This window comes from Necator americanus, chromosome X, assembly GCF_031761385.1.
Source record: "Necator americanus strain Aroian chromosome X, whole genome shotgun sequence".
Lineage (NCBI taxonomy): Eukaryota > Metazoa > Nematoda > Chromadorea > Rhabditida > Ancylostomatidae > Necator > Necator americanus.
The window spans coordinates 33,777,088-33,800,915 of NC_087376.1; the positions used below are offsets into that span (position 1 = coordinate 33,777,088).

The following is a 23,828-nucleotide window of genomic DNA, read 5'->3' on the forward strand; positions in this document are numbered from 1 at the left end:
AACATACTACTGATTCTGAATGACACCAATTATTTCACCTAGAAGCACCAGTGCCGCCATCGTGACCTGAGATCGTGACGTGGTCCGCATTTCCTTTCACTACACCCGACGCAATGATGCCAACGCCCGCCTCGGAGACGAGTTTCACGCTCACTCTCGCTTCGGGATTAGCACATTTGAGATCATAGATTAGTTGTGCGAGATCTTCAATAGAGTAGATATCATGGTGCGGTGGTGGTGAGATCAGTCCTACTCCCGCTGTTGACTTTCTTGTCTCTGCGATATCCTTGGTTACTTTATGACCGGGCAGTTCTCCACCTTCTCCCGGTTTAGCACCTTAAGTTTGATTAAGTTACTCCCAGTACTAATTACTTGTGGGAAGCTGGGAAGCAAACTTTTACCTTGAGCCATCTTAATCTGTAATTCATCAGCATGTGCCAAATACGAAGAAGTGACACCGAATCGAGCAGAAGCGACCTGGAAGCAAACTGTAGAGGCTGACCTGAACTAGACTACGGTAGCTAGTGATATTTCCCGCATGAGTTCGCTGCTAAATGAGTTCACTTCAACACTAGCTCTCTCAGAAAAATCGAGTGAACCTTATGGTTATCTAAGCAACACTTTGAAAGATAACTGCATCTCCTGACCTACCTGCTTGATAGCCGATCGCAGATTATTGTTCACATCCTGGTTACTTGCATATCGTTTCGGATTCTCTCCACCTTCTCCCGTATTAGATTTCGCTCCAATGCGATTCATAGCAATCGCGAGCGTTGTGTGTGTTTCCCAAGAAATTGATCCGAACGACATCGCTCCTAAAAATCTGGAGGATTTCTCGCTGACACCAATTTACAGTAACAGGAGGAATTACCCGTAACAAATCGTTTCACAATTTCGCTTGCAGGTTCTACTTGATTCATAGGGATTTCAAGTTTGTTGCTTGTCTTTATTTCAAGTTGGCCTCTAAGCGTACACCATCTCTGCTGAAGATTGGATATGCGCGAGTACTCGTGGAAGATCTTCGGATTATTCATACGTGTTGCTGCCTGAAATTTCCAGCAAATTTTCCCTACGTCTTTGCTAGCACACCCAACTGTACATACGTATGTGGAGCTACGGATCACGTTATTTCAAATAATTCTTGCAAAAACTTAGCAACAGTAAGTAAACAGTAAGCTAGATTTCAGATGTAAAGTTTCATTGAGGTTTATGATTTCATATGTATTATATGGTATTATGGCATTATTTTACATCTAACATTCCAAGCGTTCACTATCTGCAGCACCTAAGGAGTCATTGTACTATAATTTTAACTATTCTTTGTGCTGATTAATAACTTCTTCACGAATAACCGCGATTACGGCAAGTCACCACAAATGCAATGCTCGTTTTACATCTTAGTAGCTAAACTACGTTATGTATGACTTCATCTCCTACTTTTGTTATCCTGCGACCGCGTTTTTCATAGTCACAACTAATCTTAAAAAGCTAAAAAAAATCAGAAAGATGTAGCAAATGTTGCCCCCATACTTAAAATATCAAGAAGTAGTTGTTAGAGCTTGCGTTGGAATCCTCACGACAAAGTTGAATAATAATGAGGATTACATTTATATTACGTACTTACTTCTATCGAGTGCGTAATCCGCAGCACTTTGATGTTTTCCTAGCTAGTACACGCGCCCTTTAAATCAGTACCACTGTTTAACACTTGCTGAACTTTTGGTCTTCCAATACTAATCGCCACTTTATTTACCATCTCTAACGCCGGAAAATATGATTGCTCTGAGTCTGACGAACGGACAGGTTTACCTGCAGCTTGGCTATAGCCTCTGGCTCGTTGACGTGCTTCTCACCTCCGGCTCTCCAGTGATATGTACCTGATGCGACAAGCACACGAGAATCGCCTAAACAATTGTGTCTGACACAAAACTTCTCCTGAAGACTTGTATTTGCATCATCTACTCTAGAAAATACTGCCTAGAGAATAGCACAAACCGATCATATAGCCTATAGCTGCGTCAAAGTTATTCGCTAGTAGCAGTAAGCTTCCCTATAGCACATAACAGCATTATCATTATGGAGTTCCTAGTGCGCAAGTTATGCAAACAACATTTATACGACGTTTCAATGAGGAAGAAGCTAAAGCTGGTTCCTGTGAAAGAGCTCATACGGCTCCTAAAACTCAATTAGTCCTCAAACTGACATGGTGCCGAAAGAACAGAACAAAAGCATGATTATAGATTCAGTGATAGAGTAATTAAAAAAAGACATGCTGGTCGAGACATTCACAGCACATACTACACATTCAACTGTAGTAAAGCCTTACCGAAGATTCCTTTACGTTCGCTCAGCTTCTCGTCTGCTAGAAAATAGGAACGAAAACGATTCACTTTTGAAATTCGTGACAATGGAAATAAGTTTTTGTACTGAGAGTGATCGGAGACGGAAAACTGGTGCAAAATCACATTTTCTGTTTTTCATTCCAATGGTTTCACTGACACTTTTAGTCGCCCAGTGTGTCTACTTAGATGTTGCGATCCAGAACCTCTTCTGGCACTGCTGTTAATTACATTTGGGTCTTCGCTTTTCATGAGGAACTGTTTATCTCATCCAACCTTACTCCTCTGCGATCGTTTACGCTATCTTTCAGAAGATCCAATTACGTTTAAACCTCAAACATTTTAAATAGACTCGAAAGAAATGGTTGACCAATGCATCAACGCAATTCTGTCATCCCTCCTTCCTTAATTTCTGGAAGTCGTAGTTGCTTCTCCTTTGTGGAGTTCTTCCTTTCGATCTCGTAACTCACCAAAGACGTGCTTATCCGCATTCGCAATTACTGGGAACGCAGCCCTGTGACGCTTCAACGCTTCAGCCGCAAGGATCTCAAATGTGGCGCCACCTAGTCGCGAAACGGTGTTCTTGAAGCACATATCCACCACTTCCTTTGCTAATCCAACAATTTCGAAGATTTGAGCGTGCTGAAAACAACTGTTAGTTCAAATGCTACAACTTTAGCAGCAAATCGGTGAATACGAATTGCGTATTCATGCAAATACCTTGTACGAATGTAAGGTGCTTATGCCCATTTTAGCCATTACTTTGAAAACACCACGTTCGACTCCTTGACGATAGCCTTGGAACACCTGCAAAGCGGTAGTTCTCTTTGAGAAACATAAATTTCTTAATGTAAGAAAATCAGTGAGTCAACACAAAAGGACGTTATTTCTGCCAGTATTGCGTGCGACGAAAGAAAATGAAAGTAAACGAGCCGTATTCCCGGAAATCCAGCTATAAAACTGGAGATTTTGGCGAAACCCCTGTTTGGTGTAACCAGTCGCAATTACCTGTTAGAGAATCCTGAGTCCAAGTTGACGGGATTTCTTTCAACGACTCAGTTCAAAAATGAGGGCAAAATAGTTGACCCTCTTCTTACACGGTGCAATATCAATCAAATATAGGTGGGTTCGCGATTACTCGGCTGCACAAATCTCAACAACGCCTACGCACATGCATTCGTGAATTGATGACAATCCTTGAAAATAAAGATGAGCGATAACAGAAGCATTTCGCATATGGTGATTTCCACCCAGGCCTGATATTTGTGCGACGAACACAACAGCTGAATAGTAGATTTTTGTGCTACGATTCTTCGTCAGGGTACACGGCTGAGCCGACATATTAACAGAATATAAAAGAATCCCAGCAAAGTACTGCAGTCAAACTGCACTTCAACTTTTCTTGAACATAGTTTTACAGTAGACCTGCTGCGTCGTTCCAATAATAACCCAATTCTTCAATTACTATTATTACTTGAAATTACTTGAAACGAATAGGAACCAAATAGCTTTGCATTGGATAACTTGCCAGGTCGTCATTCAACTCTTTGTCGAGTAGACCAAGATGACGAAGACGATACATCGTCTCGAACACCATATACGGACATATTGCATCAGCTCCGAATCCTAGCAGGACACAGAAATCATGGACAACCTTGGCTTCTCCGGTTTCCACAATGATGGCGACCTACAAAAATGAGAAAGTAGCCAAACAGAAGCTACGCTACACTACTATACAAAGACGTAAGATATCTCCTTTCTACTAAGTAACATGTTACAATGGTGCCCTTCAATTTCTGCTCACTCCAAAACATTCGACCAAAAATGTAAAGCCTATTCGGCTCATTTTACTTTGACACAGGCTATCCATTAACATTTGTTCGTTATTAACTACATGTGTGATAGATGCATGTGTCGGAGAGAAATGCGACGACGAATTTCTCGGATTTCCTCACCGATGTCGAAGTGACGTCAGACTCAAGACTAGCGGCTGTTTTATACTTTTACGAGAGAAAAATTGCGACTCCCTCATGTTTCTTTTATTGGATGAGTATGCTGTTCCTAATCATATCTAGTAGAGGAATCAACTTGTTTGTGATGGACTTAACTAATAACGAGGATTCATAGGCGTTAAGGCGATTTTATCGCTTCGCATAATTTTCTGCAGTATACATAGCAAAATGATGAAAACGGCTTAAAGTCTTTTAAAGAAAAGGTTACCCAATAGTAGTACTTTCAAAGCCAGAAACGAATTTCGAGAGATTCTTCGTTAATAGGTATTCACAAAGTGCAATATTACCTGAATTTGATAAAACTCCTTTCTTCAAAAGTAAACTTTTTCTACATCAGCACTTTACTTTGATACAGGCTTCAAGTCATCGTTACAATCCTTAGAAATTGTGGAACCTTATAGGAAAGAAGAAAATCTCATGTATTTCATTATTGATAACCCATTGAATTTGCTCCCGTAATATTAGTCCAATCTCCAGAAAAAAATTGGAATGCCCTGAGATCCTGTACGCGAATTATTTTACTTTCCTTATAAATTAGAGACATCTGTAGTGTCGGAAAGAGTACTGGGGTGGTTAATAAATTGCACCAATGTGCAAATTTGTCTTTTGAAAGCAATCTAAATGTTTCTTTTGATATTCACTCCTTCCTGGAAATAGGTCCAGTGACAAATAGACGCAAAAACAGCAGTGACTGATGTTGTTCTTCAAGGCCGGCTTTCGTAACGCTCTGTCATTTCACTAATGGCCCACCGTTGTCCCATTACTGTCAGATTTATATTTACATTAAACAAGAAATATCTTAACACGAGAACATTAATTCACAATCAAGTCAGAGAAAATCTCATTTTTACTTCTGAAAAAGATACGGTAATTTCTGACGTCCTCGATTTCGCTGAAATCGCGTGCATTACTTACCAAACATCATCTATGCAGAGAAACACACGCTGTCCAAATATTTTCTTTCACGAGCCTCCGATTTTTGACTAACGAACATTATCATATAAGGGAACGAACAAGAAGCAGACAGCTCCACCTGCCGGATTTAGTTTCTCCCTGCTCATTCTTCCTCCAGAACAATTCACAATGAACCGACATTTTCTCCTCTCAAAAACTTAACCAATTCACGTACGACCAACCTTCATTCTCAATCGGTGTCGAATAAGACATTGGTGGATTGCGCCAACTGCTAAAAGTGACGATATTGGCACATTATCTTTACTGGCTGCTCTGTCTGATAGCACAAGGATTTGGTATCCATCCAGTGCGGCTGTGCAAGCTTCGCAGCAGATTCGATCCAGTCCTGGTACAAGGCCTGAACGAGCAATGCATTTTGCAACGGCCAAATAGCTTCTCAACAACATTTTGTGGTGATTTTTGGGACTTTCGAGTGAGGATCCTAGCCCACACTAACCTTTCACTCCGTATCTCACCGGGAAGGTGGTGTCGATGGTCTTGCTACGCCAGCCCTTGTACATAGTTCGTTTGATCACCTACAACGTCGATTTCAGTCTCTTTTACGCATCCATCTCAAAAAGGCATAGAACATTTGCTTGATCTTTCATCTTCAAAGAAAAATCTTCAGATCTTTTGCTACTCATTTTCTACAACGTATATCTTTTATTTTATTTTCCATGGCAACAATAATTGTTGCGCAAGTTCTCCGACTTCATTCATGACCAAGCGCTCTTTCCTAATGAGGTCGTAATCCTTAAGTGTATCTCCAGAATGGGCTCAGCAAGAACGACAAATGAACAAACAACAACATCAAATGACAACGGCAACTAAAACGTCCTTTACGGATTTACCTCTATGTCCACAAGTGAAAGTACAGGCTGTTCGAGAACAAGACGGCTGTCTAACTCATTATTCGGCTCCAGGAGATTTGATTCGGGTCCAACCGGACATCTGAGGCTCATGACGATCTGCTCTCGGAATGGATCGATCGGTGGATTAGTCACCTGAAATCGATTTTGATCCAGTAGAGTAATGAAATTGATCGGTAGTAAGTTGAGCTGTGTGATATCACCGCTGTACGCATCTTAGCCTGGTGTGATTTGTGCAATGGGCACAAAGTTGCGATTCCTGACCGCTTGTTCACCTACCATGAAAATATCTCATTACCCGTCAGCTTGTCACCTCTTCATTACGTGTGGGTCACCCCTCCTACTCATTTGCTGCTGATACAACACAATATTCTCCTTACACAGTAGTAGGTGACCCCAAATGCTTTGAGTGATGAGATAATGGCCCGAATTACTTGGGCATTTCTTTTCATGTTAACTGGCCACGCATCAGACTGGAAATCGTTTTGTTACATCCTTTGATTTCAGACTGTTGAGCCATTACTTTTTCATTCCTTGAGACCTATGTCTCATTGTTACTGCTCCGCCCATTTCATTCATTCAGAAATACCTCGTATCTTGTTCCAGCATGTTGACATTACGTTTTCCTACCTGAGCGAAAAGTTGCTGACAGTAGGAAAATAACAGCGGACTGAAGTCGGAAAGGCAAGCCAGAGCTGCATCATTACCCATGGATCCAAGAGCTTCTTTCCTGAAATCCTTTTTTTCTAGCTTTGTTTACCATCACCCACTAGTACGAACTCTATTCTCTTCCAAGGAACGGAATAAAAGGTTCCTCATCCTCCTTCAACTGCTTAATGGACTAAAATAATTTGTGACAGGTTGACATTTGTTACAAATTATTTTACAAACTAACACTGTGGTCAGCTTTCACCTCTCTATTCCTCCCTTTCTTTCCTTCATTCTTTCTCTCTCTCTCTTCGTTGCTTGTGCTGCACAAAATCCTTTGCTCCACTCATATTCATTCCTCTTAGCAAAAACTTCCGCAGGCATTTCACTGCCTATAAAAATCACGGATTAGGGCGGGCTGTCTGAGGATCAGAACCTCCCCTGCGGCACGAATTCCTTTCATGTAGCATAAAAACACATTCAACTTCTTTCTTAACTGCTACAGCTCAAGTAGCTGCTTACACTGGTATTTGTTAGTTTTCCTCGGCAAAAGAAGAGGTCACGGGCTTAGTTGCCTCGTAATCCGAATAGCAGCTGTTAATCACACTTTATCCACGTCTCCGTAGATTATGCCAATTTGATGGAGAATCTCATTAGACTGATCCACACTTGTAAAAAGTTGAATAATTTACGCCAACCTGAGTAGGTTACGCGAAACTAAGGTGTTTTATTGCTTATGTACCACTTATTATAGAATATATATATATATATATATATATATATATAATGTCGCATTTACTGTTTTAGATAGGGAGATAGTGACTCCAAAAATTGAACTTACTTCTCCTTAATCATCGGAACAAGTAAGAGACTGAACGTGTCATGAGTATAGGCATACAGCGGCAAACGTCGATCAGAGTCCAGATGCACATCTTTTTTCTTTGTGCTCTCAATTCCAAGCGCCTCCAGATGGCATTTTATCAAAAATTCGTTCGTCACTGCACCATGTGAGAGCTGGAAAAACACAGATAGACGTGAAAGACAGCAACCAGTTCGTAGATTAAAAGACTTCAAAAAAGATACTGTTCAATGCATACAACGTCATCTTTGCGAAGAAGGTCCAAATAAACTCTTTTAGACGTAAGCTTCTTGTGTGGTCTTGATTGGGAAATGCGTCTCTTTAGGTCTTCATCCTGTTCGATTTTCTTTTCATAGGTGTCCACCAAGAGCATTCGTCCAGGCTTCAGACGATCCTTAAACAAAAAATTCAACTTCTCTTCAAATACTGAAAGGCATACTCGAGTTCTACTCGAGTTTATGGCTTGCGCTAAGGACACTTACCACAAAACATCGTTACTCATAAAATTATCCAAGATCATTGACAGTTACCGTTTCAGTAATTCTGACATTGTATCTACTCCTAATAGAATTCGTTCCCAGGAAGAATTGTGTCATGTTGTTGGTGAGCTGCTCGGTGTCCGTTGCTAACTCAATCTCTGTGACACTATCGAATGGGCTCTGGATAGTACTCCTACAAACATCCTGCTGCTTTTATTCATTTCGCGCACAAACTTTAATGCTGTCTACTCCGGATGACTTCACATATGTGTGCAAGCACGAGGGGAGGATGTTAACCGCCTCGTCGAAATGCTACACCATTCTCATAACGAGCCGATGCCTTGCCCCTGCACCTCATACGCTTTTCTGCTCATTTTCGTCAACGTTGACATGAGTCGCTCGCTCGTACTTTCCTATGACTGATTCTTTCCCGTCCATCATGAATCTTCACGGGCACGTCTTTGGAGCATCATTCATCATTTACTTCAGGTATTATTATGGTCAGCAAGTCGTTGGTAACGCTTGTCGTTCTATCTATCTTGAGCTTGCTCGTAAGTTAATCTTTCTGCGCCTTCGTAGCCTTTGACTACCGTCCGTGCACTGACTGACTTATGTTTCCAGACATCAGCTGTTCCACTCCAAACGGAATCAGCTATGGAGACAAGCCAGCAGTTCAAACGATTTCGCGGTGAACCGATCCGATTTGGCAAACGTGTACCCCGCGAGCCCATCAGGTAATAAAATAATGACCAGAAATTATCACTGAGTGTGCTTTTCATTGCCATGCGCACAATTTTTAGGTTCGGCAAACGAGCGCCTTTATTCGAGCCGTACTTCGACTACTAAACACGCGTACACTAAATTCTTGAAACTATCAAAGTCTCGAATTAATCCATCACATGACTTCTTTTATTCGTTTTAGAACTAAAAACTGACTCATAACGCTATTTATGTGCTTGAAATCATAATGAGTAATCATTATGAATGAATAAACATTGTGAAATATTGCATCATGTCACGATCAAGGATGAATTTATGAACGTCTCTCATTGAGTATGTGCGAACGTTGGACTCTGTCACTCCTTGAGTTTGAGATACTATTCCTAGTATGTGGCGGAAATGATCCGGGGTAACACAACCCTCTCACTGGAAGGATGCAACCTTCTATCGAAATAAACAGCTCAATTTTGAGAAGTAATACAATTTTTTGATACGTAACTCAATTAGTTCAACATCGCTCAACGAAATGAAACGAGTCAAGAGATAAGTATGTTCAGCACCTGCCAGGAAATATCTTTAATTATGTAAACAACACGTAGAAAGTTGATAGTTTTCTGGATTCATTACACTTCTTTTCATCTGGCACCTATTCGCAGCTGCTTTTGAGCTTCTGTTTTCTACTAGAGAAAATCGGTTTCGATGTCGAATCGGCAACGCTTGGCCAAGGATTTCCACTTGGATAGCGATCAGCTACAGTAAAAAAATGATTACCGGAAAATACTTCCTCAAGCCTTTTTTGAGCAAGCATATGTTTCCGAACATTTCTTCGAGTCAGTAACATAAAAAAATGACTAAAATTCAAGTGGGCAGAAGAAATCAAAATAAATAAAATATACAAGTAAACGAAGCGTCTAAAATTCTCCTAATTGCAATAAGAACCTGATGAATGATTATTATTGATATTGATGATTAATGATATTTTACTATATTTTTTTTATACAATAATGCCCAGAGTTCATTTGCTCAATCTATTTCAACTAAATTATCACCTTCTCCTAGAAGAAACGATCACAATCACTTTCCTTCCCACAAGAAGAAAAGTGATTGTGATCGTAAAAACATTTTGTATTCCTCTTCGCAGGCATCAAAATCAATCCTAACAGAATGTTTAGGAACTACAGCCGTGAAAATAGACAGTCACATGATTGTTTCATTTGTAGACTCCTCTAAAAGTAAAAAAATAGCTCCATATCTACTCAATACAGAGTTACAATTCCCCCAATTATAATCCTCCCGTTTCTTTAAAGAAATCCTTGACGACCAGCCCTACCGTAACAAAATTTACCGAATCAAGGATTTGGTTAAAGAGTGTACACGGCGTACGCATTACTCGATAGTGTTTGTTAAGCATTGCTCCCGAGCTTTTCCAGGTTTTTCAAAAAAAAGTGTGTATAATCTACCGTGCTCCGATCAGTCTGCAGATGCTTACATTTACGAGATTTCAATTCCAGAAGATTCCATACCGGCGATTCTTCTCAGAGGATTATTTTAACTTAGAAGTTGTTAGAATAGCCAAGTTTTTTCTCCTTGGATATTTCTCCAAACTCGCGGCAAAAATAGGTTATCAGCTCCAAGTATAACATTCAAACATCATCTTATTCGTTGAACAAAAATGAAATCAAATCTAGATTGCATCGTGAGCTTCCCCCATATACTCTTCGCTTCCTTTTTCATTGAAAAAAGCGGCCTCTAATTAGGATGCACTTAAAGTAAGTATCTGCCGTAGTTCAAAATGTACATAAAGCAGGGAAGCAGAAAAAGAACTCTTTTCTGAACGTCTGTTGCGTCATTGAAATACATCCAGACATAGGAACCAATCCAGCTTCTATGCTTATCGTTGAAGAAAAGAAAACTCATGGTAAACTTAAAAGCACACATGAGTTCCGGACTACAAACGTTACAACACATAATTATCCTGTGTTTTTACAATCATATCGGCAAGTTTGTACTTGCACTTGTAAATTGGAAATAAAAAGAACATTTCATAGGAATATCTACAAAACTTTTCAGATTCCGACAGTCACGAAATTTACTCAGAAATACATATTCTGCTTTTTTAAGGCCGCGACTTGTGGTCCTCTTATGGAATGTACGATGCGAATCGCCATTTGCTTCGAATTAACATGAACAAAATCAAATGAGCTTCTATTCAGTAAAACTGTTTCAGTTTGAGTTTTAATTGTTGGAAAAGAATATAAAATTTGAGTAATTCCAGGTGAAGACCGTCCGAAAGAAATACGGTACAGCAATAAATTGAAAACTATTAGCAGCGTTAATAACATTAACAATAACATTAATTAAGGCAAACAAACAATTAACGATACAATTAATTGTATGACAAATTGGCCAGAACTGAACATACAGGCCCCTACTAAGCATTTTGACATCATTTACATGGATTCTTCGAGCAGTCAAAGTAAAAAAAAACAAAGTGGTCTTCGTGAACTTTGGGCCACCAATTTATTTGTATTCCATTCAATTCGCATTTTTTACATTGTACCCTCAAAGTTTTTTCTTGGCGTAGATTTGTACAGTTCAGTTATTTGTTAGTAACAGTTGTTAGTTACTAACACACATATCATTTGTTGCACTGTATGCTCATTTCTTTTCCCTACACCTAGAATAGAACGAATGCAGGGAAAAACTTACAAAACAGGTAGAACTCACGCATGTGCGTAAGACATTTGAAGCGATTCGAGCTTCCTATGGACACCCACTGAATTTATTGAATTCTAATCGAGAAAAACTAAAAATTTCATTAAGATCCAACATTAATTCCACCTTCAAAATGAATAAATGCGAACATACAAACATTACGATTGTAGCATTAGAGGAAAGACAAACTTCTCTTTTTGCCGCAAAAAAAAAGCAAAAATATTCATTGTTAAAACAACATCATTTTGAATTCTTTTGGAACTTATTTCAACTTTCGACAATTGCTATTTCTTTCACACTAATCTTTATAGTTAATCATACTTTCCCTCTCTACAAGCTTATTACTACTACTAATTTCACTTTTTCAACCAATTTTTTGAGATTCGCCCTGGATTACCTTTAAGAACTTCCTTTTAGAACATATGCGACAGAACACTTTGCAGTATTTCTACTAATTTAAAAGGGGAGATTTTCTGCCCTATACAAAGTACTACTTAGAGGGGAGTTTTTATTATCAATTTCTATCATTTAATTAATTAATTATATATTTAATCCACTTCCATTAATTTACACTTCATTCTTTACATTTCATAACACTTTTCCCTTGTATTTATTTTTAACGTTGTATTCCTACTTCCTATATAAGAAAGTATGATATTACATTTTCAGGCAGCATAAAATGCGCTTTTTGGGAAAACAAGAGTGATTTCCATGATCTCCTCCATGATTTGTTTGCGTAAGACGAAGATCAATTATGTAATGTTCTGAACCAGTAAGGACTCAAACTATTACCAAAGTATATTTAAATGTGAAAATTCGGTCCCTATAACAAGCAGAACAAACATTGCGCAACAGCCCTTGGAAATTTCCAAGAGATTTCAAATAAACTTACAAAGCCAACTTTCATGCATTTCAAAGGATCCATAGTGCTACCATATGTAAACATTCGAGTGGTTTCGCACAAAACTCTTCTGTCAGTTCACATGTTTACCAAAATGATTTCATCAAAGGTGGGAGAAAAAGCTCCTAAGTTTTGACACACTGAGGAGAATCAGTGTGAAACCGAATTCAGATAACTAAATAAACATAAATAAATAAATAACATTGCTGGGCGTGATGTTAGTCGTGCAAGTAATAGAAACTCAAAGAATTAGTGCGGGTAAATTTGCAAAATCTTGGGATCATGAAAGAACCGCAGTTTCCAAAACACCATCTCTCAGATTACATCTCAATTTATATCTGCTGATTACAGGGATAATTTTTGGTAGCCATTAACTGTCTTACCAACTCACTGTTGTAGCAGTTTGAGCCAAAAAAAATGTAGAAGTCAAATTGGTTACCACTAATGATAGATAATCTGCCATTAGTGGTAATCAATTTACTAATTACTTACTACTACTTACTTACTTACTAATTACTTACTTAATTTACTAATTAATTTATGTTGAAGTGTACAGTGGGAGCCTTTTCCTAGCAATAAATAATGGCAGTGATGTCTATTTTCAGAGCAATAACATTCTCACTGTTCTACATTTACTTCTCCGTAATATCTCATTCACCTCCACTATACCACATCACCTTTTCCTGTGACTTTCACTTCAACAACTTTGTTGAATTTTTTTTTGACCGTTCTCAATCCTTAGAGGTACTAGGCTTCAAAAAATCCTCTTCAATGTTGCCCTTGTATTTGAGTTTCTCTTGCGCCCCACATCCCATGAGTGCAAGGAAGACTTTTCAGCGCCGTCTAGGAATAATTAAACATCAATCTCGTAGATTAGGGCATTCCATACAAAAAAAAACAAAAACAAACTGTCACTGATAGGAGGAGAACATCCGGAGAATATATATATATATATATATTCCTCGAATTTTCTGAATCCACACAAAATTAAGATTTTGGTTATTAGACATTCATAGCACAGTTAGGAGGTCGTAGTATCGCTTGGAAATAGAAAATTATTGCGAGAAACGTGTTTCTGCCTTTAAATTCCTCCTCTATTGCGAGAAACGTGTTTCTGCCTTTAAATTCCTCCTCCTATCAGCATTGGCGTGCAGATACCGTACAAAACCTCTTAAAGCCTCTAATTTCTGTAGGAATCTGACATCAAAAATAGCCTCTTGCAGCGGACGTCTATGAAAAAGGCAGAAGTTTCCTGGATAAGTCGATTTCTTTTCTCCACAAGGTTCCACTTGTTCGCCACAAAATTAAATTTAGAAAGGGCGGTATTTTGTGGGCGATAGGGGCACTGGTCCATCATTCTTTGAAAAGCTGTTCTATTGTATTCTTCGTAAAGTCATTGTCCATCCTTTCCAACCTACGAATTAAATTCTCGATAGCTCAAAAGAATTCTAACTCTATTTTAGATGGAAATTAATTTTAAAAAATCTGACAAGCTATTGCAGAATGGTTAATAATCTCATTTTAGCAAGCCAAAATCAAGAGTTGGACGAAAAAGTAGTGAGAGATAACAACTACATTCAATACTTAGTTAACAAGTGATGTGATGTTTTAATTTTTGAGCTCCAATACCAATAAACTGACACAGAAGCTTTAACGCATCATCATGCAAATCTGAAAGCTGTTACGACATTGACCGAATCATCATTAGATTCCATGAGAGTGCAGCTACGTATTTCTTGCAACCAACTTATTTACGTTCTTTCTTTTTAGCAAGTTTCAGGCACTGTAACCCGAAACGTTTATTCCTTCATTTTGTGGATCTAAATCGTTAATGATTAGAGCTATGCGGTAAAGCTCGTACTTTTAAACTAGAGCGCAACGTTAATACAGGAAAACGCTACCAAAAGGAACACTTTTCTACTACTTTGAGGAGGATTCGTCGTATAAACCCAATACTCTCTGGGAAATATGCTGTCAAGACTTCGACTAAAGTATGTTATTGCAATACAATTATAATTAATAAACGCAGGCTTCGTCAAGAAAGAAAGAAAACGAGAGAAATATTTGCCTTCGAGAAAGACATTAAAGAAATTTCTTGATTGACTTGCATTTAAATCACCTTCGGTTTCCTCTAACGCAAGAAGTCTTGTGTGCTATAATATAGGACAAAAAAATGTATTGAAGCTGTATTTACATTTTGATTTCAATGCTTCGCTTCACTTAGTTATAATCTTAAAAAAAGCAGAAGAAAAGAGAAAAATCCGCCAAAGCTAACTAGGCTACTTCCCATTTCATCTTAATACAAATTCTGGAAATATCGCACAATGTTAGGAGTGTATAAAGGTGATACAGCGCAAGATGTAAGTTGTTCCCGTTGAAGTTGAATTCCCTTGAACTGGCACGAATTCTTCTTCATAATCGCATTTTCTGTCTCAGACCCATGAAGATTGTTGTGCACACTTTTTTACGTTAATAAGACCACCTTTAGGAAATTTTGGAGCATTTAACGCCGTTCCAAAAGAAAACGAGGGTCAATTTCGATATCCACCAGTCAACCAGGTCTAAATCCTTCCTTTATACAAGCCGCTCACTACATATAGTCAAATGCACGCAACTAATGAGATCGAAAAAAATAGCATGAGAATTGCACCAAGCTCGCAGGAAACGACCAAGTCATCAAGTGTTCACACTATACAATTGGTCGAATATTAATCCGCATCAGGTCAACCAGTTTTCATGGTAAAATCATCGCAATGTTTAGATCATCGTAAACACAAAACCCTGGATGTATTCTCGGTTTTTCATTCCTTTAATACTTAAAAGAGGTAGCACAGGTAAAAGAGGTATTCCTTTAATACTTAAAAGAGGTAGCACAGAAGCGTAGATTTGTGGTAATTAGTGTTTTGATGAACATTCACTGCCTCATTATCCTTGAATTTTTACGACGATTAATGTATCTCCACAAGGCTACTACTAAAGGTCAAACACATAAAATATGTAAAGGTCTGTTTTAAAGGTATAAACACATCAGATGTGCTAGCTCTGGATCTCCATTATACAATATCAAATTATAGGCGAAGATCACGCTGTAAATGAGTAATTGCTATTAAACTTAGTAGCCGCACTTGTAATTTACATCATTTGAAATAGATCTAGCTCTAACTACTTCCATTTTTAAATTATCCGTAGAACAGTACGGTATGTAACTGAAATATAACTTTATATAACTTTGCAAGAGGATTATGCTCATCCAACAAGTAACAGTCTGTGCTACTATTACAGAGCAAACCAATCACTTGACCATGGCTTTACAACTATTCATCACTATATTCTGGATGTCATTATTACTTGTCCGTGCAAAAGGTGAGTAACAACGACAATTTGTTTTTCATTTGCATTTGATAAATATCTCTGCACTGACCAACATTTATTATTGATGGAATTACTAAGCGCACCTGCAAACAGGTATTTGGGCTTCTTAGGACAATGAGTCCTCAAAAACCATGATGTTTTGGAAGAGACATGGATTAGCACTGCATTACCGTGTGAACCGCTTGGAGACCTCATTAGAGATATGATATCATGAAACTTTGAATGAGTAATTAGTAATTTAATTAATTAGTCATTTCTGACAATAACCAAAACGAAAAATGGCTTTTCTTCTAAAAAAGTGCATGTACATACAGTTCGTTGCTCGAGTGGAATGCTGGGTAAGTCAACGCGTTTTCTTGGAACCCCGATGTCAACAGCTAGTTATTATAGTTTACGTTAGTAAGACTTTCGATTTTCGAGCATTTACGGTCATAAACTAAAATAGTTATCGCTACTTGGATATCGGTTACTTTCAATATTTAGAATGGTTTACAGTTACGTTTTAAAGTGGTAATGGTCAGTTTCGTTTGAGCAAATTGCTACTCAGGACCTATTTTACCAAATAAATTACGGCACAGCAAAAATTGCATGCTTCGCACAGAATGCTTACCTGAGCGGAAATCAAACAGCAAAAATCCAACATTTTACTTCTCTCAACACTCAGAGAGGCAAGGTTAAAGGAGTCAATGGAACAAATCACCCACGCTTGCTCATATTCTACACTCCACAAAAACCCAATCAATTCAGATGAACAACGAACTGTACAATGGCCGCTTGGCATACTGCGACCTTACAAGCGACCAGTGGACACCTTTCACGACTACATCGAACCTGAAGAACATCAAGTTTTGTCTCGCTCAACTCACGACCTCTATACCCCCATGTGGATGACGACATTTGTAAAAAGTTAGCTTAAGACGATTTTTAATTTTTCCGTAACATGAAACCTAAGTTGTACCTCCTTTTAGGGGCGGACGAGTCACAGCGATTTCAAAGGAATGAGGGTAAGTTTTTCTTTCGGTTTTTTAGGAAGACATAACGCAGGTATAAAATGAATTTTTTTTTTTTGCGCAAAGACTACTAAATGAGATTCATGTTCGTTCAATAATTCTAGGTACGACACAAAACGGAAGGCCAGGTTCACACCCTGGTGTTCTGCGATTTGGAAAGTGAAAAAGAAAACGCACTGAATATGTATAACTTAAGAGCTCTCAACGGCCAAGAAATGATTTTGACTTTTAAATAAAGTTTGTACCATCTTTTTTGTTTCGTAGCACCACAAAATATTCAAGACTAAGGAGTAACGAAGCGAAGGTTATTTTGCTTACATCAATAGCAAAAATCAGGTAGTGTTCTTGTCGAATACTTTTTTTTTCGCCGCCAAGTTGCGAGCTGATGTCATAAATTTCTGAAGCAATTTGTTCTGAAACCTCATCCATAAGAAACCAGTGGTTTATGTGATGCAGCAGCTCCAGAAATACGGTACCCTCTTGGATTGAAATTCTGCGTCAGCACCACTAAGCCAATTTCAAACACATAAATCTCCAATGGTGGTCCAACCTAAACCCGTCGCCTCTCATGTCACCTCCCCACGACGTGAACTGCATCGGACGATCACATCTTGACACCTGTTGACTGACATGAATTTTTTCTTCCCAATTTCCAGGAAACGTCAATTCGTTGGTTGATTTCTTGAAGCAAAAACTGACATGTGATGCTAGATAGATATGATGAATGTCTGCACATCTTCTTTCATCAGGTTTTTGATTGCATGCTCAAGCAGCAATTTGTCGCTGGGTAAGAGCTTGTTCGGTGGCACTTATAGCTGTGGAATAGGAGCAAATAATGCGAATGTTACAAATATAAGGCGTGAGCTAGGCAAAATACATAGACTAATCAATAGAGTGGCGAAAATCTTTTCAGTTTTCGGAAAAGTCAGAAGATAAGTGCAAACATTATACAAGAGTACTGTCATCGAGCAGCAAATATGTGTCTGAGGAGTGAATCTGTACAGCAACTTTGCAGGTGATTCTGGCGATGCTCAGTTTTCCTGGAAACACCACCTTTTTCTGCATGAATCACATTGTACCCCCATCAGAATCTCCTGCAACGCGGGCGGGCAATAGCGACAACACGCCAATGAAAGCGTCTCGTCGTTAAATTGCTGCTATGATCCAATTCATACAGCGGCTCATCTTCGCAATAACCCTCTTCCTGTCAGAACAATAGACAAATGATGCTGCATCGAAGTGAGTTATATGAGTGTAGTGGTATTTTATAAGATTGAAAAAAAATTGCTAACTACAGTCAATCGACAGAGGATTCCACACTGGATTTTTGCCGCAAACATAACTCAACCAAAACCAAATACACGAGGAACCCTGCTTTTTTCACCTGTTGACGGTATGTTAAACGTTACATTTGATTTCCCAGCGAAATGTTTGGTGCATCAACGATCTAATCTCGATAAACACAATTTGAAATAAATAGACATACAAACGCGACAAAACTGCGAATGTGAGAGTGTAGGATCAAGTTGCGTCATTAGCGTCGCGTTGGGGGCAACGTTTGGGAACCTCTTCACCAGTAGGAACGAGCGCAAGGACGTGATTTAAAGGTACCTCGGTGAAAAAAACACAACTTTCTTTCAGTAATTTTTTCGAGAAAAAAAAAACAGAATGTTCGCGAAAATCTTAGTTGTCTTGTTAGGGCATCTAGGTTGTTGCGTCGGACGTGTTTTCGCAGACTTCGTGCCGTACGAACCTATTCTTCTGAGCATCTTGATTTCTCTGATTCATTGATTAATGAGGAGAGTTTGTCGCCTATAGCGTAATACTTGGGAATAACGTTTCGATCCATTTCCGACTAATAGTTATCGTAATCTTGAGAATTTCTCTCAACGAATCTTCATAATACCGTAATCTCCTCGTTAAGGAGGCGGCGCTTCGGCGCTGTCGTGCAAAGGCGCATAGATCCCCTCTCATTCTTTAAAGACAGGTGAAGTTACTCAGCTTATGATGAAAAGCAGCAGTACCGTGTAGCCTCCGCTGTTGTCCAGCAAACAGCAAACGCCGAACGGAACTCTGTTCACATGCTTTCTCGCGTCACCTATTGTTTGGCCGTTGACTCCGCCTCCTCTCTAATAAAGCTCTTCCTTTAAATGGAGTCAGCCCCTGGATTTCACTCGCATTTCCTCTCGACGCCAATCACGCCATGACTGCTATCGTACACTTCGCTGTCCCTACCTAACTTATTTTCCCGCATTGTAGTGAAGAGCAACCAAAGTTTGATCCATGTAGGCCCTATTATGCTTACACTTAAGGAGGTTCTGAAAAACACATCACGCTCAACTCAAAAAACAGCAGCCTTCCAGGCCTCTTCTGCTTGCCTCTGGAAAATAACAAACCACACTTTCGATTTTTGCTTGAAACTTTTGCCACTATGTACGAGTTTTTACTGGTGTACAGACACTGAATCTGTGCTTCTCGTAGGTAGCAGTGCGCCTCGAACTGCTTATTTTCACGTGTATTCGAAAACAAATTCTTTACTCAATTTGCTCCTCAAAAACATTCATTAAATATGCGTTTAATTGGTCAAAGATCAGGCTGAGGCCACCTGAGCAGATAAGAAGCATAAGAATCATCTTGTTCCAGGTATGTTGTCAGCACGTGTGGTTCTCGCTCTACTCTATATGCTTATGATCACTGTTGCTATCGCCACCGCTGCTCCAAATCGTATTCTAATGCGATTCGGTAAGCGAACGGCCGATCCTATGCACTTCCGCCCCATGGCACCTGCCGACTACTATCCGCAAGAGCTGTTCGGGTAAGTTGCACGTAGTTTCCTGTAGGCATCTTCCAGATATTTCTCTATAACATTTCTTGCCATCCGCATAACTCTACACGACATCTCATATATGCATAAGCAACTGATGAAATTTGAATCTAGCTCAGATGTAAAATCTGTAGTTGATGCGGGTTCGCTAATGAGCTGTGTTCCTTTAAGTATGCTGAAGACAATGAATGACTTTTTTAAATTCTGCTGCCGTCTAAGAGAATAAATGCATGCTTTCAGCTCATCACATGCTGTGGATGGCGATATGTAGACGCTACACAGCACAGCCTACTTCATCTCACAGCGGTGACGGCGCAGTCATATCAGTTCTCTTCTCCCTGCTGTAGGCGATCTGACGTTCCTCAAATCAGTTCACAACCTTTGATTCATTGATCTCACCCTCCTTCTCGTTACTCGTTCGATGGTGCGTGCGAATAAATGTTAAGTTAAGCAGTACATTTTCACACACCTTTTTTACAATCGATTCCTCATCGTGATCGTTGACTCCCACTTCGGATGACAGGTAAAGGTGATCGTCTGCAGTTAGATAGTAACGGGCAGGACGAAGTCCGTTCCGGTCCAGAATCGCACCCACGTAACGACCATCGCAAAATGCCAATAGAGCTGAAATCACGATTTCAGGGACCAATTGCTCGCACATACTGAATTCCACAACCTCAACAAACCATTTTTTGAAAATCCACAGCAGGCGATATACATTTAGAACGATATATATTTTCGTTCCACTCCATCTCTCTGACTACTCACACCTACCTAGCATTTCTTACGGGTTTAAATCTGACTCAATCAATCATACCAACAGTACAGCAAAATTTTTCCCAAAATAGGAGCACATCTGCTCTATTAAAAGCGGGAACAGATTTCTCTGGTAATTGAGTAACAGGAGAGAAAACGACTAAAAAGGGGCATTTGGAGTTTTTTTTTGTGTTTGTTGTTTGTTTGTGAAGTTCAAGTAGTTAAAAGATCAAATCGTCCTAACTTATCAAAACGTGTCGAATCAATTATAACATCAAAGAAGCGAAAATAGACTCACTTCTTAAGATTCCGCAGAAATTGCTATGTGATAGAAGTAAAAATAAAGATCCCGAAAAAGTGAACAACTAACAAGCATTCCAACTTGATAAGATTTAAGATGTGTTTGAAACATTTTCATAGGGTATATTTATGAGAAAACTACGTATTATTTTACCATGAAGTTACGAATCTGCTCGCACATTACACTTCGAACGTTTTTTACGCCTCACTTCTAAACGTTACCCTGTCATGTGTAAATAAGCGCTTAGTTTCACTCTTCATCCATGTTTTATTCTTGGTACAAGCTCATCTTCGTGATTACCTATCTGAAATTGTGTCTGAAAAAACGAAGTACGAACATTGATTCTTTCATCGGTATAAGTTGAGATAAAAGACTACGGTACAGGTCCACAATAGTTCCAGAAGGCAACATTAAAAAGACGACCAATAGTATAATTCCAACATATATAGCTTCTCGAAAGCTTCTCGAGCTTTACTCGAAATCGGTAGTAATATGTGATATTTTTTGGCGAATGCAAACACTATGATAGGTTGAATCTGAATTCAACGCATGTTTAAAACTTCATCAAAGCGCAGATGTTAACGCCTAAATAATGTTTCTATGAACTTCTTCTCTTCCAAACTTTCTAGCTTTCTCTTCAAATACGTAGTTTTTACAGCGCTTACCAGGTCCATCCCACGGTTCCATTGCCATTGCTGCCCAACGGTAAAATGCTCTCTTGTCATGATCCATTTCCTAGATTAAACCAGACATACACTCTAAGAGAAACCATGGAATTCTATTTGCTAAGTAAGCAAAAGACATAAAAGCATAGTTCGAAGAAACCTAGGAAGAAAGAAAATTATGCACACCTCATCCTTCTCCCATGCTTCCGGCACCATCGTCATTGCTGCCTCGGGCAATGATCGTTGCCCTGCCTTGACAAGGAATTCGCATACGTTATCAAAGCATCCAGAATCGGTGAGACCCTGAATAACTACTTCTATTCGGAAGAACTTATATCATCTCCTCTCTCTGTCCACATAAGCACCACATCAAAAGGAGAGACGTCAAATCAGTCCACGCAGGGCGCACAAAGTGAATTACTGAAATTTTAATCGAGTCGTCGCACATGCCAAAACATAAATTCTAGCATGGAGAAAAACTGCTCTGCTCCTCTTTTATCGTCAACAATATCTATGTACGTCCGATGGATCCTCCAAATTAAGGATACACGTACCTCTTCGACAACAGGATAAAGTTTCATTAGGTCGTCTTTATACAATGTGCTCGACATCACACCCTCACGAGCTCGCATCAAATTGATATTACCACGTAGGGTGTTGATTTCACCATTATGAGCTACCATTCTGAAATTTAAGTGGAAGAACTACTTCGAAAAGAATGACCAATTCAACGAACGTTCATTTTGTTTTCTAGTCCGAAAACATCGGAGCAGATGGTGCATTTGAACGTATCATTCTGACCGCTTCAATCAACAATACTTGCGACAAGTGACATTGAGTACGATTCCCAAGTCAACGCATTTCATCTACTAGGTAGGAATTCGAGTGATTAATAACGATAGTTAGCTGACAAAGTGTAAATGCTGCCCCGGGAGGTCGTAAATCATTCCTGATGCATTTCTACATTCATAGCTACACTAGAATTTATAGGGGGAAACAATTTTGGAGGAAAGTAGAAAGATCTAAGTAGTAAGCATGTATCTTGCTCTGCGACTCTCCATACAATACTGGCTGTGGATTTTCGCTGTTTTCACAAATTGTTCTCAATCCAGGAATTTGCTCAGAAAAAGAAGTGCTCATACAAAGCTTAAAAGTAGAAATGAATCGATAAAAAGTATTTGAGGGAAAAAAAAAACCTGTTAGGTTGAGCTCGGCTCCAGCTCGGCAACGTGTTAGTAGAAAATCGTGAATGTACGACAGCAATATGAGTGACAAATTCAGCATTTCTTAGATCATCATAGTAGAGGTACAGCTGATGAGTATTAAATTGACCCTGAAAACAATGCTCTTCAATACACAAAGAAACGTAGCGGTGCTGCTTAACAGACAAGAAGTTCTGCCTAGCACGAATTCCATTTCACTTGTACGGATATACACACAAATTCTCACTAAAAATACCATGAAATGAAGAAATCTCTACGTCCTCAGACACAAGCGCATTTAATAAGAAAGATTATTAGTAAGTGAGTAGTAAGATTAGTAAGACCTTCTTAGTAGTAAGATTTTGTTGAGCGGCAAGCAGAAGCTATGACTCACTAACAAAAAATCGCATCTCTCAGCCCCTTTTCTTGTGAAATGAATTGAATTTCTTCTAAATCTTATAAATCTGCTAATACTCCTTACTCAACCAGAACTGTTAACGAACAAATATATATATATATATATATATATATATATATATATATATATGTATATGTATATATATATCATGATATATAATAACGAGCTTAGTCCGTGCGTGTGTGTGTGTGTGTTTGTGTGTCACGAAATTCGAATAAGGGGGTGCGACGGGTCCACCCAGCATCGGATTGGTGCGCTGGCGCCAGATAGCTACAAAATGGGGTGCGACGGATCCCCCGGCGGCAGGTTGGTGCGCCGGTGCCAGACAGCTATGAAGGGGGTTGCGACGGGTCCCGACACGTTGAAATGGTGCGCAATAACTTCGCGTGCATGTCGCTAAAGGTAAACGGGACGTTGCAGCCGGTTCATAGCCGTGGCCACTGGGCGCTTTGCTGTTCACCTTTATGACTCCTCCGCGTGTCTATCTCCTTCTTCGTTCGCCTCAAGTTGGCATGCCGTTCCCAGAAAGTGGAAACGCGCATGCAAACGGCTGCCTAGCAAACGGCTGCTTAAGTAGTAGCAAGATGTTTATGTGATCTGACGTGGAACGTTATCTTTATCGGTAGGAAGATGACTTTCACGTCATTTTATGCTACATTATCCTTCTTTGATAACTAGTGGGGGAGAACAGGAGGAAAACCTATATTTCGAGTGGTACTTTTAAATTTTGTCTATAATATATTGGTAAAGAGTGCTTGAAGCTGAAGTTCGAATGTTCTCCAAA

At 39.2% G+C, this 23,828-nt stretch overlaps 3 protein-coding genes across 7 annotated transcripts in view; 2 read left to right on the forward strand and 1 right to left on the reverse strand.

The window, feature by feature from the left end:
* Positions 1–23,828, reverse strand: part of RB195_026253 (uncharacterized protein) — a gene marked incomplete at both ends in the record, with an annotated part of 43,270 nt that overhangs the window by 6,271 nt on the left and 13,171 nt on the right. The window contains 19 exons of one of the 3 annotated variants that reach the window (XM_064214721.1): positions 39–336; positions 402–477; positions 652–815; positions 872–1,046; positions 1,810–1,904; positions 2,810–2,981; positions 3,060–3,146; positions 3,868–4,026; positions 5,488–5,663; positions 5,763–5,841; positions 6,157–6,309; positions 6,805–6,904; positions 7,664–7,836; positions 7,920–8,075; positions 20,172–20,326; positions 21,425–21,494; positions 21,611–21,727; positions 21,979–22,108; positions 22,621–22,757. In XM_064214721.1, the coding sequence (XP_064070600.1) occupies positions 39–336; positions 402–477; positions 652–815; positions 872–1,046; positions 1,810–1,904; positions 2,810–2,981; positions 3,060–3,146; positions 3,868–4,026; positions 5,488–5,663; positions 5,763–5,841; positions 6,157–6,309; positions 6,805–6,904; positions 7,664–7,836; positions 7,920–8,075; positions 20,172–20,326; positions 21,425–21,494; positions 21,611–21,727; positions 21,979–22,108; positions 22,621–22,757 (2,672 nt within the window). Of the gene's footprint in view, positions 1–38; positions 337–401; positions 478–651; positions 816–871; positions 1,047–1,809; positions 1,905–2,809; positions 2,982–3,059; positions 3,147–3,867; positions 4,027–5,487; positions 5,664–5,762; positions 5,842–6,156; positions 6,310–6,804; positions 6,905–7,663; positions 7,837–7,919; positions 8,076–8,211; positions 8,341–8,520; positions 8,602–20,000; positions 20,064–20,171; positions 20,327–21,424; positions 21,495–21,610; positions 21,728–21,978; positions 22,109–22,620; positions 22,758–23,828 lie in introns of those variants that run through there. The other 2 variants (XM_064214719.1, XM_064214720.1) reach the window with 2 other exon arrangements.
* On the forward strand, positions 8,658–9,006 carry RB195_026254 (uncharacterized protein; the record flags this gene model as incomplete). Its single annotated transcript, XM_013447057.2, has 3 exons — positions 8,658–8,711; positions 8,782–8,894; positions 8,961–9,006. The coding sequence occupies 3 exons, from the start codon at positions 8,658–8,660 to the stop codon at positions 9,004–9,006; spliced, it is 213 nt and encodes a 70-aa protein (XP_013302511.1).
* On the forward strand, positions 15,739–19,973 carry RB195_026255 (uncharacterized protein; the record flags this gene model as incomplete). 3 transcript variants are annotated; one of them, XM_064214724.1, is made up of 5 exons in its annotated part: positions 15,739–15,859; positions 16,616–16,774; positions 16,837–16,872; positions 19,522–19,693; positions 19,943–19,973. In XM_064214724.1, the coding sequence occupies 5 exons, from the start codon at positions 15,739–15,741 to the stop codon at positions 19,971–19,973; spliced, it is 519 nt and encodes a 172-aa protein (XP_064070602.1). The 3 variants fall into 3 exon arrangements, with proteins under 3 accessions (XP_064070602.1, XP_064070603.1, XP_064070604.1); XM_064214722.1 differs by lacking the exons at positions 19,522–19,693; positions 19,943–19,973 and adding an exon at positions 16,983–17,041; XM_064214723.1 differs by lacking the exons at positions 15,739–15,859; positions 16,616–16,774; positions 16,837–16,872 and adding exons at positions 18,102–18,117; positions 18,176–18,271.